Source organism: Rhinichthys klamathensis, unplaced genomic scaffold, assembly GCF_029890125.1.
Source record: "Rhinichthys klamathensis goyatoka isolate OS25496 unplaced genomic scaffold, OSU_Roscu_1.1 h1tg000269l_1, whole genome shotgun sequence".
Classification (NCBI taxonomy): domain Eukaryota; kingdom Metazoa; phylum Chordata; class Actinopteri; order Cypriniformes; family Leuciscidae; genus Rhinichthys; species Rhinichthys klamathensis.
In genome coordinates, this window is record NW_026606789.1 from 598,186 (window position 1) to 619,161 (window position 20,976).

At 36.8% G+C, this 20,976-nt stretch overlaps 1 protein-coding gene across 4 annotated transcripts in view; it reads left to right on the top strand.

Moving 5' to 3' along the window:
* lrp1ab (low density lipoprotein receptor-related protein 1Ab) overlaps positions 1-20,976 on the top strand; it is a 134,506-nt gene that overhangs the window by 36,540 nt on the left and 76,990 nt on the right. For all 4 annotated transcript variants that reach the window (XM_056268007.1, XM_056268008.1, XM_056268009.1 and 1 more), the window contains exons 3-5: positions 10,700-10,837; positions 20,597-20,716; positions 20,847-20,975. In XM_056268007.1, the coding sequence (XP_056123982.1) occupies positions 10,700-10,837; positions 20,597-20,716; positions 20,847-20,975 (387 nt within the window). The remainder of the gene's footprint in view (positions 1-10,699; positions 10,838-20,596; positions 20,717-20,846; position 20,976) is intronic.

The window sequence follows — 20,976 nt, forward strand, 5'->3', positions numbered from 1 at the left end:
TTTTGAGGTGGTGTCACATCTAATCCTAGTCTTAACTGTCATTTTGTTATTAGAGCCTTTGTGAAGTCACTAGGCGGTGTCTGCCGGATGTAACGCCAGATTTGTCTTGAGAGGATTGAAGAGATAAAATGAGATGGGTTGCAGAAACTTGTTTATCAATTGTCCTGTTTTTGAAACAAACGTACTCATTCCAGTCGGACCAAGTCTGGTGGCTGTAGCTCAGGGTTCAGTTGAGACTTGTCTTGTGCTCACAAGGAACTCTCTCTAGTTCAGGTTAATTTGTAACTAACAGACTGAGTTCCCACCAGTGTCATGCTGCCAGAGCGCATAAATCTCTCCCCCTTTTTCATTCTCTCTCTTTTGTTTCTCTCTCACTTTCTCTCTGGGTGTAAATCAGTTTTTTTCAACAAACCTGGCGCCCAATGTAGGTCTTGTTTATATCTTTAAGTAGGTCAGTATATCATTATAAAAGCACTGCGATAAGAGACGAGCACTGAGGAACTCCTGTTCTCTCTCTCTCTCTCTCCTTCAAAAACAGAAAGAAGATTGGAAAGGGTATGGTGATGTTATCTATCACAATTTATAATGCACCTGTAGTAAAAGTCAACTGTTGCATCATGTCTAAATCTGAAGGTAGCGTTCTATGCGTGTGGAATTGAAGTTTTAAAGCTGTGTGTTCAGCATAGTCATTTTGTTCATTTTATCAATAACTTGAGTTGAAATAACTATGTATATGAATTAATAATAATATATGTAGTAAAATAGCAATAATAATGATTACTATTATTATTTTTATTAACATTTAAATGTTATATATTTTTGATGTGTAAATATTCAAGGTTATTTTGTATTTTTAAAACCCTAACATTCAAAAAAATAAATGTGGTACCTTTTTGGCATGCTTGTGTTTAGTTGTTTTGTTTTCATTGATTAGTGTGAAATTAAACATTATTGGATTTTCTTGTTTGATAATTGCTGCCACTTCCATACATGGGTACTTTTTCCCATCCTTAGTATGTGTAAGTGCCAGTCTTAGAACTAGAAGTATGCCATAGTGAGTCATGCCGCTTTTTCATTTTGTCTTGTGTCTTAATTGCACGACTGTTCCCAGGTGTCTTACCTAAGCTGCAATTACCCTCCAGAGGTAAAGACAGACTCTCACAGTCTGGCTGTTTCAGGGCATCACGCTGCACGCCCGTGGAGCTCATCTGACTCATCTTTCCCAGGCAGACTCTAAGCTAAATGAGATATCAAATTCTCTTTGTGACATTTTTCCAGTTTTGTTCTTCTCTCCTCTCTCATTTGCGGCTTCTCTGTGAATTTGTTTCTGTGTCTTTGCCTTCAATTTTACTCTTCAGCTATGTTCCAAACCCTTGTAAGCCACCTACCTAAAAGGCATGTTTAGAAATCATTGGCTGTCCCAATCAGTAAGCAGCAAATTTATACTGTTTTACAGGGGTAGTTGATAAATTGTCATATTTACATAGATAGACTATAAAAAATGTGTGAAATCTACGGTAAAAAAATGGCAGCTGTGGTTGCCAGAAATGTACAGATTTAACTTAGTTTTAAGGTAATTAGCATATTTCATTAGCTGAAATAATATGAATATGGCGATATTATTTCATATATACTTTATATAATTATAATATACTGACAACCCCCTTTAAAACAGATGGTATAGAGAAAAAACACTTGATGAATCAAAGTTCATCACTCACAGATTTTCCACAAGCTGAGGTAAATACAAATATAGTTTCAGTAAAACACATATACTAAAATAATGCAATAAACATACATAAGACTTACATTACTGGTAAGGAAAAAAAAACTAAGAAACAGTTATTTCAATGAGAAAAATAATCAAATGTGAGCTGCCACACAGAGAATTCTGGGAATGTCAAATACATTTTTTCCACTGTAAATTATAAGATGAATTGTTCTTTTTCAATTCAGGAAACTGTACATTTAACCATATTTTACTATAAAATTACATGAAATGTTCATTAGATCTATTATTTTTTTCCACCATATAGAGTAAAGGAACTTGCAATTAACCAATTAATAGGTTTTTACCGTAGCATTTTTAGTCTTTTACCTTAAAAATTAAGAACATGTTTGCACAACATCACGAAAAATGTATGATTTTTAATCAGGCACCAAATAGACTACCCATTACATTCTTTCAGCTAATAGAATAATTTTGCAGGGGGATATGGTTTGGATTGCCTGTTCTATTTAATTATTTATTTAACTCCAATTACAACAGTTTAGTGTGTAGAATATCACAGAATGATTTTATGGCCAGCATGATTGTGGTCAGGGCAGACGCTTTAGTGGAGAAAACACTTTCATCTGTGTGGGTCACTTTTGGGCCATGGAAGAAATGTAATTTTAAAAAAGAGACACTAACTGCACAAAATGTATTGGTAAATCAGCAGTCTTGTTCCAGAAAGCTCTGGGGAAAGGAGAGTGCTCAGCGTGGGGCCACATGCATTTGAGTGTGTATGTAAATGCTGTCTTTTCACATTGAGATGCTGTTTTAGACTCTTTGATTGAATGGGTGAGGAGGAGTGATTATTCAGTGTAATTTGCACTTGTGTAAGGCTGTTGCCACCCACAGCCGCCCCTGAGGAGACTGATATCTATCCGTGTCATTACAGCCATTACTTGGATTGAGAGAAGGTCAGCAGACATGTGACCTGCAGGAAAAGTGAAAGATGGATAACTAGTTGTATCTCTCGCATGATTTTGTCACGGATTGGTAGAGGTCAACCAATAATAGATTTTTACCAATGCTGAGGGTGAGGGAAAAAATTATTTGATAAAAAAAAAAAAAAAAAAAAAAATCTGCATATTTAAATCCATCCATCCAAATTAAAAAAAATTAGTTATGGAAAAAAAAAACATGTTAAAATGATTAACACATTGAACGCACACACCCCAGACCTACCTAGGTTATCTTGTGCTTCATACAGTGGATTGGTGATGAACATGATGCAGGGCAACAGCTCACTGCATGATTTAGCCTATAGAATGCTGTTATAAAATACACATACTTATGTGTCAAAGTGCCCATGTAGTCAAAGTCATTTATATGTCTTAAGTGAACATAAACAGTTGAGAGAGAAAACGCTGAAGTATATTGGATCTGTGCAGTTACATTTTTCTCAATGCATTTAGGCATGTAGACATGGTCAAGACAATCGATTGAAGTTCAAACTGAGCATTGGAATGGGGGAAAAGACGATTTAAGCAACTTGGTATGGTTTTTGGTGCCAGATTGGGCAGTAAATTTTAATTTTCATGCACAACCATCTCTAGGGTTTATAGGGAATGTCCGAAAAAGAGAAAATATCCAGTGAGCCTATCCAGTATGCCTTGTTAACGTCAGAGGAGAATGGCTGGACTGGTTCCAGCTGATAGAAAGGCAACAGTAACTCAAATAAAGTATGGGTCCATCATCCTGCCTTGTATCAACAGTTCAGGCTGCTGCTGGTGGTGTAATGGTTCGAGGGAAATTTTCTTGGCACACTTTGGGCCCCTTAATACCAATTGAGCATTGTTTAAACACCACAGCCTACCTGAGGGCACCAATAGAGCACCTTTGGGATGTGGTGGAACAGGAGATTCACATCATGGATGTGCAGCCGACAAATCTGCAGCAAAAAACTAAACTAGCCAGAAAATATGACATATAAACTTTCTTTTAGTTTATTATTTAATACACAGACAGGTAGCCTATATAGGCTTTAGCACTAGCCAAATCAAACCCGAGTGTGCGTTTTCTTTCAATCCGCAGAGTTTGCTGTCTTGTAAACATATCGAAGAATGACTGAAACGACATGATCTGATCCGTTTTCTTGGTTGTGTTTGTTGTTCACCATTTACCTTCCCATGTTAACAATAGAGTTGTTTTTGCAAGACTCTCTTTGTCTGACTATGAAGTGATTAACAGTTTGGATTTCCAGGATGTAAATAATCAGTTTGCATTGCAATATGTCTTTTTTTTCTTTCTTTTTTTCAGATTTAGTTTTTTTTTAAATAATATTTTGCAGCATGCTTTGTTCAAATTTGTATCTTATCTTGAAGTGAATCAGATGGTTATTATATTATACCTGTAACAGTTGCGTTCACTAGTTCTAAAATGTCTCATTTTGCTGCAGACTTGCAGCAGGTTATATCTATAACAGTTGGGTTCGCAAGTTTTAAAGGGGTCATATAATGCCATTTTTGTACAAGCTAGTGTGATTCTTTAGGGTCTAAATTAAAAGTTTGTAATATACTTTAATTCAAAATTCTCATTAGTATTGTAAGAAAACAATTATTTTACTTGGTCAAAAACAGCTCTGTTTTCAGCATGCCGTTTCAGTGTATATGACTTTAAATGATAATGAGCTTTGCTCACCCCGCCTCTCTGTTCTGTGCATACACCATTTGTAACACAATAAAACAATAACCATAACGCGTTGTTCAGTATAAACATGGGACTATGAATTATATTGAGAACATCATACATAAAAAACATGCCGTAATGTACCCTAAGTGTGAACCTTAGACGCATTCATTGTGAAGCGTGCAGCTAGCGATTTGCAAAGATTAATATAAATATTAATATAAAGTTTAATAAAACGTTACACTCACTTCAGTTGTTCTAGAGGTTCAGCAGGAACACGAATAGCTGGTACCGATCCTTTTTTCATGAGCAGCTTCTTAGCAAAACCAGCTCATACTGACCCTCGTTTATAAAGCAGTCTGGTGAGAAATGATTCGCGCAAACATGAGAGCATTGACGTTGCTCGTGGGGAATATTCCCTTTGAAAACAAACACAGCCACTGCGTCTTCAGCGGTTCGGATTTAGGAACATTAAAATGACTGCTGTGTTCGTTATTACACCCAAGAACAGAACACCACAATCGCTTAAACGCCATTCTGCTCATAGACAGTGCTCCAGCATATCAACAATGACCGCGCCGGTCCGTGCTGACTATGATTGACAGCTCGCTCACGAGCGAGGGCGGGTCTGTGTTGAAACGATGCTGTCAATCAACAATCGTGGGAGGGGCTTCCGAGCTTTTGACGTCACAAAATCGAACGACTCAATTTGAGGCAGGGGAAAACATATAAAGAGATTAAAACAAAAACACTGGATGGATTTTTATCATTTTATGATGGTTGTGTACAGGCACTGCCAACATACATTTCAGTACAATCAACTTGTAAAAGTGCATGTACCATTATATGACCCCTTTAATATATCAGAGTTACATTGTAAAAATGGTAAACTAATTTTGTAAGAATTTTTTCTACTTGAGCTAACATGGTGTAGCCTTCTATTATCCGAAACGTTTATTAATATAAATTACTTTTGAGTTTAGTAAAACAATAATATAATTACTGCCTATGAGTCATAAAACAATAAAAGTGTATTTAGTTTGATCATTTATTTCTACATTAAGATTATCTTAATATGCCCACAAGTCTGTAGTATTTTAAACCAATCAAGGTCTAGTCAGATAAATGTGTTTCAGTTGCCATATGCATTATATTTATCAGTATTTATTTATTTATTCATTTATTCTCCTTACTATGAAGTTTTGTATTTTTTTTGTCAAAATGTTAGACATTACTTTGAATATGTCTGTCAATGTTTTTAAGAATTCAATGATTTAATTTTTTTGTTTAAACTTTAAAAAGCAACCTATAATTTCAAGAGGGAGATTGATAGAAGGGAGGTGAAATTCATGAATGAGGAAAAGAGCAAAGGTGTAATCGAATATGTAAATGAATGGAAGTGTAAGTATGAACTATTCTCTGTGGTTGAGGAATGACCTTGGTTGCAATGAGTATTCTGGATAGCAGAAACCAAGATCAGAGGTGGTTTCATCGCCTGACCCGATTCATCTGTTATTGGGAACAGGAACAGAAGGTTTGCAAGGACATTGCGTTAATGGCATGTCATCGCTGACCCTGGATCAGCTGGACAAAGACAGCATAAAATTAAGTGTCAAAAAAGAGACTCCACTGTGGCGGTGAAGATAACGCAAGGTCAAGGACAATTTGTTTAAAGACCAATTTGTTCTGCTCTCAAGCTTTTTGGCGAGCACACGGGAAAAGAAGTGACGGCCATTGGAGGAATAAATAATTCAGATAGTTTCTAACGCATCTCGAATATTGTAGCATTTATTTGACATGACGTGTGAAAAATGCTTGTAATATGCACAGGGCAAATGTTACCGCTGGGGCCAGTGCAGGCAGACATTATTATGGGCCTGTCAGTATGCTGGGGGTGTTCATCAGAGCTGAAAGTAGGATGAATGAGACGGAGAGACCTTAAGTGGGGGGAGGAAACGGTGCATCTTACACAAACACACAATTAACAAAAGCACAACAGGGAAGCCAAATGGGAGATCATTATGTAACTAGAGGTAAGGATAGGGTAAGCTGAGTTTAGACACACATATACTGACTGCTCACATAGTATTTAGACTCCCTGTGGCTCTGCTCAAATGCTTAAGTACAGCTCATCCTGACAGCATGAGCCCAGTTTTACTCAGTCATCTTTTCCAGCCATGGGAAAGCAAACTTCATAATGTTTTTTTTTTTTTTTTTTTTTTTTTACATTTATTTACTTATACTTTTCTTACAATATAGGACCATTATAATTTATTTGCAGTTATGTATTTTCATGCCTATATTATATTATTGATTCCCTTATTTATTTCCTTGCTTAAAAAAAAAATACAAAACCATTCAGATTTTTTCATTTACATAATTTTTTTCAGTTAAGAAATCATATTTAAACACTTTTAAATTCTTTTGAGTTTATTTGTAATTAATATTATTGTGATAAAGCACTATAATGATATTATAAGCATATTAAAGCAATTAAATATAAGCAATTAAAGACGGTACAAATTAACAAAGTAGCACATTTCCAATGATTTTTTTTAATCATGTGTAATGAAAATGGCAGACTACTTAATTTTGAGTCAAATAATGTCACTGTAAAAAAAACAACATCCTAAATATAGTCTTACTTTTCTTTCTTACTATTTTTTTGGGGGTGAAATATGACTTGGATGTATTCAAGAGGGTTCATCCATTTGTCGTGTTCTTTGGTCATGTTAGATGGTTAGTTTAATTATTTAAAGCATTTGTTTTCTTTTCCAATAGCCTTCTATCTGTTTATCTGTGGATGTCCACCTCCCCTCCTCCTTTCTCTCTTTAGTCCCCCTCTCTCTCTGTTGTGTTTAGTGCATGTGCTTCAGGCGCAGGAAGGAAGCAGTCGTCGCCTGTTTAAAAGGGCTCCTGTTAGCAAACGGCCAACAACTTCCCAGTTCACTCTAAGATCACAGAGATCTGCCTCCAATTCACTCACACACACTCATTGTGAACATCCGTCTGTCTTCTCCCCCTCTTTTGCAAAACTGCCTTCACATCGCCCCTGATTGTTCTCTTTTCCATTTCTTTAAACTTTTTTTGGGCACAACTTGAGATTTAGTAGTTAGTAATTCTATTTGAGTAGAATTCGGATTAGTTGGTGAGTTTTGTTCAGATCGGCCTCTTCTTTTCCACACTAGTCACAGAATCTTTTAGCCTGGTGCTTCAGAAGGGTAACGGTGGCTGAAGAGACGTTTGAACTTGAAGAGCTGGACTTAGGCTGAGCTTGAACTGTTATCCTGCCAGCAATCCCTGAGAGGGAAGGATCTCGATGCTTTAATATAAAACACAGAGAGGTGGAGAGACGGTCAGAGAAAGAGCCCGTAGTTATTTTCAATAGATACTTGCCATCTATGTTGTGAGTTCTAGCATGCATCAAATTGCTGCTCGTTGTTTACTATTTTTAGCTGCTGAAGTCATTATTTGCTTTGGTATTACTATGTTTTTTTTATTTTTAGTTATGTGTCATGTGATTACCTAGAGAAGTCATATCATTATGGGAAGGTAGTGTATCTTGATTCATTATTACACTTTGAAACAGATTAGCCATGTTGCTTATGGTAAGATTTATACAAAAGATAAAAAATAAGACATAATTTCATCAAAAGTATGTGTACAAGTGTTGCTGTGTTGTTGTGTAGATTGTAGCTAGATAGAGAGTGTCTGGCTTCAATTCACTTTATAACTAAATGAAATAGGCAGTGTGACCACGAGGAAGGATTAGATGAAGTTTGACATGCAGATGCAAGTGACTTTGACCTTTTCTACAATAATTTTTTTTTTTAATATTAATTTCTATACGTTTTCCAGGTGTCCGACCCCTGGTCTGTTTAAAGCTCTCTGGGATTTGTCATACTGGTTTCGCTTCTCTCATAACAGCTGATCTGATATGAATCAGAACCATTATAAATATGAGACTGGAGTGTTAGTAATAGAGGAAGGTACACGATGTTCCTTCCTGAATCGAGTGGAACAGCTGAAATTAAACAGAGCCCGGTTTTTGAAAGATGGGGGCTGTTCAGATCCAGTATTGTTGGTGTTGCTGAAAAGCTTTAGTACAGAAATGGAAAGTATTCATTGTGATCTTTGGAGTTACAGAAACAAAATCATTGTACAGTTATGGGATGAAGATTTAAAAATGTTTGTTATAATCTTTATTCAAAATGTACAAGTCTTTTTTCCTCGTTTGAAGACTGTGTGGGTGGAGAAAAATACCCTAATTCGCCCACTTTTCACAAATCCAGTCAAATCCAGTCAAATCCCAATGGACCATATCCCACTCATTCTCACAATGAACATCTTTCCATATGAAAATGTTACATTACATGAGTTTACTTTTTTGTTTTTGTGCAAAATGTTGTCTTTGACGGTTCAATCATAATATTTTCATTCAGCTTTTATTCCGTTTCTTGAGAATAGAATTTGAGCACAAATGGGAGCTATTTTATGGGTCTGTTCCACAAGCAGAGATGAAACCTTTTAAACATTCTATGGAGGCCTTAAACGGTTTCCTACATAGACAGCTCACTAGCTTTTAGAACAGAGCTATAATGTTGCCTTTGGTATAAAAATTAAAGCTCTGTCGGGGCCTCCCACAGAAACATTTTTTCCAGTCTGTTTTTGCCAAGCTTTAATGAACCAAATAAGCACGCTAGCCCCTTCATTTCCGTCCCAGAAGATACTCATACATGTGGTATTAAGAGAGCAGAGAAACCTAATGGACCTTCAGAAGGAGCTGTTTGGTGCAGTGTTAACCCATCTATATGGGAGGTGAATTCCCCCCTCCTTTTCTTGTGTTTTTCTAAAATGGGTCAGCAGATGTTATGAGTAGAAGTGGAGGGGAAGAGAGAAAAATATCCAAGATAAACAATTTGCTTTGCAGTGTAGGCCGCACGGAGAGAGAGAACGGCTCCGGACAAAAGCGATGCTATGAACGCTTTACGTTTTCTTTTTGTTTTGTTTTCTGGATGGAGAGAGCAAGTTATGGTCTTACCAATATGTTTTTTTTTAAACACAAGGCAATAGTTCTTTGTTGTAGTCTCAATTATAACTTGTGGTTGTGTGTTTTATTTAACCATTTTGGAGACAATGTTTGTAGTGTCTTAGTTTTTTGTTTGGTCCTTTTGCTCTCCTACCATCTGAAAGATGTTACTGATGCTGGAAATGTGCAAGCAGATTAAGACACACATTTAAACTAATAAAAAACTCATCGGACTTTCATTGAGCATTAGGAACGGTGTTGATATAGCCAACTAAAACAAATAAAACGAAAAATGAATTAATAATATAATATTAAATGTAAAAACTTAAATAAGTAGAAATGTTGCCTTGATAGGTTACATTTAACTGAAATATTTTTTTTAAGTTAAGTTTTAAGTTTTTTTAAGTTAAGTTATTTTTTTTTAAGTTTTAAGTAGGCTTCTAAAATCACTAAACCTAAAACTGATATAAATATAAATTAAAGATTAATAGAAATATAAATAGTAACAAAAATAACAAGCATCTAATAAAATGACTAAAAGTAAAAATAAAACACTTTCAATTATAAATACTATAAAAGTATATAAATAATATTATTATTATTAGAATTTATTAGGATTAACCCCTTGAGATGTATCATCTCGTTTTCGAGGGGGTCATTACAATGAAACACAATTACAACTTAAAAAACATAACAAAATTACATTAACAATACATCAAAAAAAAAAAAAAACAGACAAACAACAGGACACCACCAACAACAAAACACAACAAAAATATATAAGCAACAGTACACAAAACTACAACAACAGTTTCAATGATAGCATGTGCAATCTACTTTAAAATAAAATAATAAAGATTGTTTGAACAACCGAAGTGAAGTAATGGATCTAATATCTATAGGTAAATATGAAAATAATCTGATAATAACACTGATTCAGAACCAATTGCACCAATGGAAAACATAACAGTGTCCTTTTTGACTAAACTTTACTGTTACATCTCAAAGGTTTGACAAATGGTGAAAACCGTAAGAAGGATGATTTCAAAGAGTGAATTGAAGCTCAAATCCACATACTCTCACACTCTGTCACATTATGAGTCTGTTGCCAATGAAGTGTGCAAGTTACCATGAGTGGCATCACTCAGGTGCTAGCTTTGTTAACTCTCTAAAAGAAATAGAAATGACTTGTTAAACTAGCATTTGAACAGAGCTGCAACTCTTTGTATCGTTGAAGCGTGTTGACTTGTTTGTTTGTTGTGTACTTTTTGCAGGCCATCACACCCAGGTGTCGCAGTGCCCTCCCAACGAGTTTGAGTGTCGAGGAACAGATGTGTGCATTCACCTGAGCAAGCTGTGTGACGGTGTCCCAGACTGCACAGATGGGCGTGACGAGGGGGCGCACTGTCGAGGTAACACACACGCAGACAAATCACAGTCTGATCATGAACCTGAGACTGATCTTTTTAAAATAAATTTCATCAAAATGTTTTTTTTTGGGTCAAGTTCAAGTTAGGGATGGGATTGATGGGTTCTTTACAGGTCAATTTCCACTTAATCAGTGCCATGTTAGTATATCAGTATCAGTATATTAGCTAAGCCAGTATTAGAGAATATGGGGCCAGCTGATATAACCATCATTAGCCCAATCGGACCCATACCTATGTTCTTACATTCCAACAATCTTAATCACTTGCATTCTTAATGATTTAGTTTTCTGTGGTGTTTTCTGAATTTTGCTGAATATTGCTGTTATCTAGCTGAATGACACTTGAGTTTGTCAAAATGAGTGACTTAATTCATTTTAGAAGTATTATTTACAATATGGTGAATATTGGTGAAATAATATATTGTTTTACATATTATTATTTTCTATTTTAATGTATTTTAAAACGTATTTATTCCTATGATGGCAAAGCTTACTTTTCAGTATCTTTACTCCAGTCTTTAGTGTCACGTGATACTTCAAAATTCTAATATTGCTCATTTTGGGCTCAAGACACATTTCATGTTGATGCTGTTTTGCTGATATATATATATATATATATATATATATATATATATATATATATATATATATATATATATATATATATATATATATATATATATATATCTCAAGTGTTTATTTATTTATTTAAAGTGGTTATATTGGTGGGACAAGTTGTTGGCAAGTAAAATATGATCTAGCACAAGAAATCCATATGTGAGCCCTGACAGTCTTTTAGGCAGAGATATCATAACTAGTCGCCGTCATGCCAAGATCTGTGTTTGAAACGCCTGTGTCCACAAAGATTTGGCTTCTGAGTATGGTTCGTATCAACCTCAAATGAGTTATCATGCACTCTTCTTGTTTGTGTCCAGACCAAAGTCCAGAGATACTCTGTCTGATTCGGCTGACCTATATTTTTAAAGTAATGATTGGGCCACTTAGCAAGTAATTGATAGAAATCAGACCGACAGTTAAATCTCATTTTAAAAGGAAGGCTTGGATAGTCAGGTCAAATAAATCCCTGTAATGTTAGTCCTGTCCTATCCACTGCCATCATTCCATACTGATGGAATGTTAGAATGACAGACTGGGCCTGAGGTTTTAAACACACTTCACTTGTCTTCTCGCTTAAATGCAGACCCTTTGAACCCTGAGGTAAACACTCACCCACTCTTCCACACAAACCCCTTGCACTCAGATGCACAGAACACACACAAACATACGCCTTTCATATGCCTTTCCTGTTGGATGTTTGTTTGTTCCTGCTTTCACATAAAGGTTTCCCGTTTCACAAGCATTGCGCTGTTTCCCTGGAACAGACATGGAGATTGTGCTAGAAACCTAGCTGCAGTTGTCAAAACATGCTTCGTCAGTCTATATTTCTAAGTAATTATCACAGAGTTGTTGACAAGTGGGGTGAGAGGGAGGCAGGCATGAATTTATGACTGTGTGATACTTCTAGCTGCTATGTTAACAAAGTAGTGGGTCAGGATCAAGAAATCAGTGATGGGAACGCTAACAACTCAGCCAATCTCTGAAATGAGCCATGCTTATGCTAGTCTGGTTCATCTTATACTGTGTTCTGTAAATTCAACCCCTCACTGAGCTGGGAATTAACCTTCTCAATGCTGGTTTGATTGTGTCTTCCCTCCTGGCAGATTTAATTGTCTCCCCGCAGTCTTGATTTAATCTTTCTGCGCTAAAGCCTCTCGGAGATGTTTCAAGGTCTGTCCAGCTCCTCCCTCTATGAAAACACGGGCCAAAATCTGGCAGCCCTCTCCAAAATAACTTTCTGATGAGGAACTTTAGATCTGTAGGCTGCACTGAAAAGTTGTAAAAAAGCTCTCATTGCGGCCTGTGCACATTTCCTACATTTTTTTCGACTCCTCAAACTGGATTATTTCACAACAGAAGGGAGGAACATCTTTATTGTAGACATTAGCCATTTCCCAACTTCTGACCTTATTTTACTGGCAGAGGCATTAGAGATAAGAAATCTGGTGATGTTTTATAGCTGTTGAAGGAAGGCAGAACATTTCAGACTATTTAATTACTTTTTATTGCTTTTGTTGGAGTATGTGTATGTGCACGACTGCATGCTAATTGGAGAATTCAAGATGCTAACAATGAGTTAAGTTAGCTGTTGATAGTGGAAGTGGCTAACTACACTACATGTTTTAGTAATAGTAACTAGTTTAGTTTTTCCCAGCAGTCAGCTATTTCAATTAACAGTGTCTTCTCATTTGGGTCATTCCATGGGTCATCAAATCAACCAAATTTCAGAAACTTCCCTGGGTCAAATATTTTATTTTGGTCATATTTTTTTCTGGAAAAAAAGGGGTAAACATAAATAGTGATAAAGCCAAAGTATTAAATATCATGGATTTAATGACTAATCCACTATTTTGTAGAGGGTGGGTCAAAATACAGGTTACACATATTATTTGTTGGTCTATTAGTAAAATCCATTGACTTTAGAAATCTTTGTTTATCAATAATTTTTTTTTAGCTTCATTAGTTTCATTCATTTGCATTTATTAAGACCCGGAAATACATTTTCCGAATTCCAATCTGTCTCGCACACAGTCGTGTCTGCACAGCTTTCAAAGTATACTCAACCACGGAAGAAAATGGGCTGCACGCCGGACGGGGTCCACAGACCATCCCGGTGACAAAAAAAACCTGTTTGCGGAACGCGGACAGCCGAAGTAAACTTTGGGCTTTAGCATCATCAATTTACATTATTACCTCCTTAAGTAACTTAAATGTACAAAACCGTTGAATTGTTTAGGGGCAGTTTGGGAAAGAAATTAATACTTTTATTCAGCAAGGGCACATTAAATTGATCAAAAGTGAAAATTAAGACAATTAAACTTTTATGTTTAAATGTTACCTTGACTATTACTTATCTACTTTGAAGCTGTAGATTGTCACGCTACTCATAATTCAGTAATAAGTCAACCCGAAATCAAAATGACCCTATTTACTTTCTTCCTCCATGTGCACAATTAATCACTCTATCCATGTTTTGTTTGTCTTCATAATCTTTCATCCAAATGCAATAGCTTGTTCTGCCTCTAAAATGCCTCCTTATATTTCAGCCCCTCCAAACTGACTACTTTTCACTACTTTTTTCTTTGTCCTATTTTTTCTGTCATTGAACATCCATTTTCTTTTGAAAATATATCCCATTACAGGCTAAATGGTTTAAGAATGCAGTTGTGTTGACTTTGTCTGCTAATGTGGCCATGGTGCCTGTGTTTATCCTGTGTTATTGCTCTGTTAGCTTCATATTAGCTGACTGTTTCTCTGTTCTGCTCATGTTTAGCTTTCCTATTAACACAAGGCGGTGCACACACACAGGCAAATACACAGCACTTACAAGAATGATTAGCCCTTTAAAGTAGAACTTTGCTCTGCTATTGGCAAACGCCACTTTGCCTTTCAACTTAATCTGAGCTCATCTTTGGCAATAGCATATCATTCTGGGCAGTGGCTTATCCACTTGTTTCTATTCCGCTGTAGGGCTTCACAATGTTTTCACTGCACTTTTGGATGAGTTTGGCTCTGATCACTGCGTATTATTGTGACAGAACAGGGAGGGCGATCAGGAGTATTGATTGGACCATGTACTGCTCAGATAAATAGGATACTTAATGTCAACATTTTTTTTTGTTTCTAACATTTGTTTGAGTTCATCTTGAGGACACAACAATAAAGTTTTTATCCGGTTAGGAGTCAATGAACTTCAACATTGGTGTGTTTGTGTGTCCTCAAACTGCTTTCTGAAGAAAGGTTTGCTTATCTTTCCCAGTCATTCCTGAACAAACACACAACACAGACCAAAGATGAAGTTCTTCAACCCCCTGACTTGACATCTTGTTGTCAGGAAAAAACTTTCCCCACATTCTCAATTATTACCAGACACATACACACTCTCATATACACACACACACAAGCTTGCAGGGACCTGCCACCAGACAGACAGCGATATCTCAGACATAAGAAATATTACACAGACAAACATGCTACAAAGTGTATTACAAAGTGGCATAAAGTGCTTCAAGGTTTTTTTTTTGTTTTTTTTTTTTGATGCAGCATGCCCATGCAGAGTGGCATAATAGTTCATTTCCTTCACAACTAAAACTAAATGCAATCCAAAAATGAGTTGTTGTTGTTTTTTTGACAGTCTGCAGTGATTCTATACATTTGAATACTATTTAACTATATACTAACATTCAAATGTCTCGGGTTTGTAAGATTTTTTTTTTTTTTAAAGAAATTAATACTTTTTATTATGCAAGGATGCATTTATTAAAAATGACAGTAAATACATTTATGACGACATTTATAATGTGATGTAAGTCGCTTTGGATAAAATGTATTTTTATCCAAAAAATAATTTGCTGCTCAAGAAACATTCAGAAGATTTTTATTTTGAAAAAAGCTGTTCTTTTCAAGAGAAAAAGAACAGCATTTAATTTAAAATAGAAATCTTTTGAATGTTTCTTGAGCACCAAATCAGCATAGTAATATCATTACATTATCTAATATGGTGCTCAAGAATTTAATTTTAACCAGTATTGAAATGAAGTGAACAGAATTGACTGACTCACTGACATGAATAAATTGACATTGCAAAGCTGATTTTAGGAAAGTGTTTGCTGACTGCCGCAGTTTGCTCTGTTGTAAGGCTGTGTGAGTAAATGTGACAAATACAGCGTTTTGTCATGCTTCACAGCTACTTGTTGAAATAACTAGCTTTTCCTGGAACAGATGGTCAGTACATCAGTAGCATCTCTTCTTTTAGTTAGTTATTCTCCAACACTGGCCTGATCTCCCACTCATCAACTGAAATATTAATAGAAATCACCAAGAGCCAAAATAGGATGCATGAAATTTTCAGCATTTCCTGTTCTCCTCATGAAGCATGCAGGATGCGTGTCCTGATTCTTTGCCTGTGTTAGGTCAGGCTTGAGAACGAGATACATTTTTGAAGAGGTTTTCCTACTCCAGAGATGAGGAACAGAGCTGTCCCTGGATCTGCTGTTAGTAGTGCTGTAACAGGTTGAGTGGTTTGCATATGGTGCGGTTGAAGACTGATTTTAGGTCTGGCTGCCAGTGTTTTTGTAGCTGTCGTCTTTGAGAGATTCTGTGGTGTGGTATTAAACCTTCCAACCTTCTCTATCTCTCTTTATCTCTTTATTTCTCTTTCGGTCTTATTTGTTAATTATAATGGAATGTTGGCCACACTCTTACAGTTCTAAAATCATTTTCATTGCACCGATAAACCACAAACACGCGGGTTGCATACCAATCTAAATACCCGCATGGCATGGCTGTGGAAATTGGAGACTGCATTGCTGGGATTATTCCCTGAGTCCCAATGAGTATAGAAAACCTGTGTCAGGGAATTTTAAAATTGTGCTTTAAATTTTTTTTTTATATATATATACACTCACCGACCACTTTTATTAGGTACCCCATGCTAGTAACGGGTTGGACCCCCTTTTGCCTTCAGAACTGCCTCAATTCTTCGTGGCATAGATTCAACAAGGTGCTGGAAGCATTCCTCAGGGAGTTTGGTCCATATTGACATGATGGCATCACACAGTTGCCGCAGATTTGTCGGCTGCACATCCATGATGCGAATCTCCCGTTCCACCACATCCCAAAGATGCTCTATTGGGTTGAGATCTGGTGACTGTGGAGGCCATTTTAGTACAGTGAACTCATTGTCATGTTCAAGAAACCAATTTGAAATGATTAGAGCTTTGTGACATGGTGGAAGTAGCCATCAGAGGATGGGTACATGGTGGCCATAAAGGGATGGACATGGTCAGAAACAATGCTCAGGTAGGCCGTGGCATTTAAACGATGCCCAATTGGCACTAAGGGGCCTAAAGTGTGCCAGGAAAACATCCCCCACACCATTACACCACCACCACCAGCCTGCACAGTGGTAACAAGGCATGATGGTTCCATGTTCTCATTCTGTTTACGCCAAATTCTGACTCTAACATCTGAATGTCTCAACAGAAATCGAGACTCATCAGACCAGGCAACATTTTTCCAGTCTTCAACTGTTCAATTTTGGTGAGCTCTTGCAAATTGTAGCCTCTTTTTCCTATTTGTAGTGGAGATGAGTGGTACCCGGTGGAGTCTTCTGCTGTTGTAGCCCATCCGCCTCAAGGTTGTGCGTGTTGTGGCTTCACAAATGCTTTGCTGCATACCTCGGTTGTAACGAGTGGTTATTTCAGTCACTGTTGCCCTTCTATCAGCTCGAACCAGTCTGGCCATTCTCCTCTGACCTCTGGCATCAACAAGGCATTTCCGCCCACAGAACTGCCGCTCACTGGATGTTTTTTCTTTTTCGGACCATTCTCTGTAAACCCTAGAGATGGTTGTGCGTGAAAATCCCAGTAGATTAGCAGTTTCTGAAATACTCAGACCAGCCCTTCTGGCACCAACAATCATGCCACGTTCAAAGTCACTCAAATCACCTTTCTTCCCCATACTGATGCTCGGTTTGAACTGCAGGAGATTGTCTTGACCATGTCTACATGCCTAAATGCACTGAGTTGCCACCATGTGATTGGCTGCTTAGAAATTAAGTGTTAACGAGCAGTTGGACAGGTGTACCTAATAAAGTGGCCGGTGAGTGTATATATATATATTTATTCCTATCTTCTGCAATCTTTCAAAAATAATAGTGATTATCCAGTCATCACGAATGATTGGAAAATTTAAGGTATTTCATTGGTCTAAAGCAGTGGATCTCAACCTTTTTGAACCCAAGGCCCCACATTGTCTACAACAATATTCAAAGGCCCCATGACTTTTCCAGTTTGGCATGATTTACTGGATAAGGATAAGGAATTGTTCAATTGTACACACATTTGTACACCCCCCCCCCCCCCCCCCCCCCATAATTTCTACCTGATAAAATGGGTGAAAAAGGGGTGAATTAAAATAAGAACTATGTTGATTTTAGTTATTTTGGCTCATTTTAAGGGCTTGACATAAAATATCTCTGGTCCCCTTGGAAGTTTGCTGAGGTCCCCTAGTAGCCCCGGGCCCCCTGGTTGAGAAACACTGCTGTGTTCCATTATATTCAAATGAATGTCTATTGACCACTTTTGTGGCATACCTCAGTTCGTAAAATAAACAAAAGAAACTCGGTGTTGATAGAAATTGACTTACAATAGGCGTCATTGGGTGAACCGTTGCACATTGCTCCATAAATTTCCATTCTAAGTCTTTAACTGTCAATGCATTTTCAGTTTGTTTTTAACAAACTCTGCCATTGAACTTGTATTTAACCCGCAACATTCCTTTAATGGGAATCTGTGCCTGTAGCGTTCCGCAGAATCGCTTTTTATATGTCAGTTTCACACTTTGCATGTTCATAAATATTCAACTTTTAAATTCCATAATGCTTTCAGCGTCTCAGAAGAGTGTAGTACACACATTTTACCATACTCAAATTCATTCTGCAGAATTCCACAGATTCCCCCTAAAATCAATCCAGAAAATACAGGAAATGTCCAGACTCAGTCTTGACCTGCTCCTGACTGACAGCTTTTCGGGTAGCCAGCGTTATGCCTTGAACTCCCTTGTCTCAGTTTGGAGTAGTTTGTGGGTGTGAGGTCAGTGTATGAGCTGGGGTTGGATGGTATGGGGGAATTGATTCGATACAGGCCGTAGTGTTTTGCCTGCACATCTTCCTCTCTACACTTTCCACAAAAGCCCCATTGTACCCCTCAGTGCCACAGCTTTTTGTGTGATGAGGACTCTCATTGTCCCTGTGCGTACATTTGTGTGTTTGAGACTCTGTCTCCTCCTCTCTGTCCTCTCTTTCTCCTACAGTGTTGCAGTGCATTGTGGGCTGATTGGACTTGAACATTGTGGTCTCTCTCTCCAAATCTTAACTGAATGACCGAATGCTTAATAGTGGCAATCATGGCATCTAGTTTTCCGTCATTTATACATCATTGCTAATATAAAATGAATTTATATTAATAAATTAATAATTAATACTGGTATTCTGATAGGATGCTTTAAATTTAACAAAATCTTAGTGTACTCATGTTGTAAACTTTTCTCAAATGCATCTCCATTGACCATTTATGATCAGAATTTAAGATGTTCTTAAGATTAAAAACTCTTTTTTTTTATTTTCACTGCTCTCGATTAGCGTTTATACTAAAAATGCAATTTTGCCCTTCCGTGATTTGAGCGGTTGTATCGTGATGCATCTACCAAGACTCATCAGACTGGGTTTACACCTGTATTTAGCGCTGCCGTCTTGTGATCAGATCAACCGAGACGGATGTGCCCGGTATATAAATCCTGTAGGATTTTACAGGAGTTCCTTCAATAAATATTACCATTGTGATTTTGTACTTCCTTGAACCGTTCCCACATTAACATATCAAACAAAAGTATGTTTTGATGGATATGGCTTTCTCAGACCTGTGTGTATCCGGTGGGCACGTAGAGACTTGTTTTTTGTCTGAGTGAAGCCGCAGTCTGAGTTCACACAGAGTTTGGTGGACAGTGATACAGTATTTGGCAGCACAGCAATACCCACACTATAAAACCAAGCGCACTCATCTGTGTCCACTCAAACCTTTTAATCATATGCTCTGTGTGTATGTGTTTTTGGTTGGTTGAGCAGTGAAGCCCCTGTTGCACTTTCATATTGTGCCAAGATGTCCTAAAGGCTTCTATAAGAGCATTAAAGGCTTTTCACTGTACACTGCACACATGGAAATCACATACGATTTCTCTGATATCTCTAAAAGTGTCACATTTCGCTCATTTTTGAGAAGACACTTGTAACAGATCTACATAATGAAGGTCTGGTTTATCGGTGTTCCAGAAAAACAGCTTGAAACAGTTAGATGACTTGCTCAACCAATTTTGAGCTAACTAATATGACCTGGTTTTGTTGGAAGTAAGGCGGGCAGTATTTTGACTGTTTACAATATTTATAATATTCTGCTGGTGATATAAAATTGACATAAAGAATATCACAATGATTGTAATGCTCCTTTTATCAGTCTAGTTTCCTGAAGGCAGTAGCCAATATATCTTTAGAATGGTTTAATTCAATGATTCATATACTTTCATTTAAATATTTTATTGCACATATTTAAGTAAATGTTGTTTATTGTTATACTTGTGTACACATAGAGATGATTAAATTTTCATTTAATTTTAATCATTTTTATTTTTAAATATATTATATTATAGCTTGATGATTTTTGAATTTGGTCAAGGTTTACTTTCATTTGAACGAATTTTTAATTGAAATATGTTTTAAGAAGTCTCTTAAGACTCATCTTTTTAAATCTGCTTGTTTATTGTCTTTGGTTTATTTAAATTTCTTTTTTGCTTGTTTGTTTGTTTTCTGTGTAATCTTGTTCTTTAACTGTATAATGTTTCAATATTATTACTCTGTGTTGTGGCGCTTTGGGTTTGAGAAAAGCGCCATATAAATAAAATGTATTATTATTATATTGTGATTTTTTTTTTTTTTGCTATATTGTCCTGCTCTAGTTACTTGAATCTGTTCTGTCTAATATTTCATTCATATTTCTTCATCATATCCAGTGTAGTTCTCTTTGGATGATTGTCTGCTAACAGTCTGTTCTCACTATTTCTTGTGCTATAGAGTTCGCCCATAACTGCACCATCATGGGCTGCCAGTACAACTGTTCGGTGACGCTGTCGGGTCCAAAGTGCTACTGCATGAACGGCTATGAGGTGGGAGAAGATGGAAAGGCATGCAAAGGTGAGCTTTGAATCTTTCACCTGTATTTAATGACAATGTCTTTTGTGATTTTATAATATTGTGATGACTGTAGAAGTATTTAACAGGAAGCATGTGACTTTTTCCAACCATGTGGCTTACTCTGCGTCAGATTTCAACGAGTGTGCAGTGTACGGGACTTGCAGTCAGACATGCACAAACACAGATGGCTCCTACACCTGCAGCTGTGTGGAGGGCTACTTGCCTCAACCAGACAACCGCTCTTGCAAGGCCAAGAACGG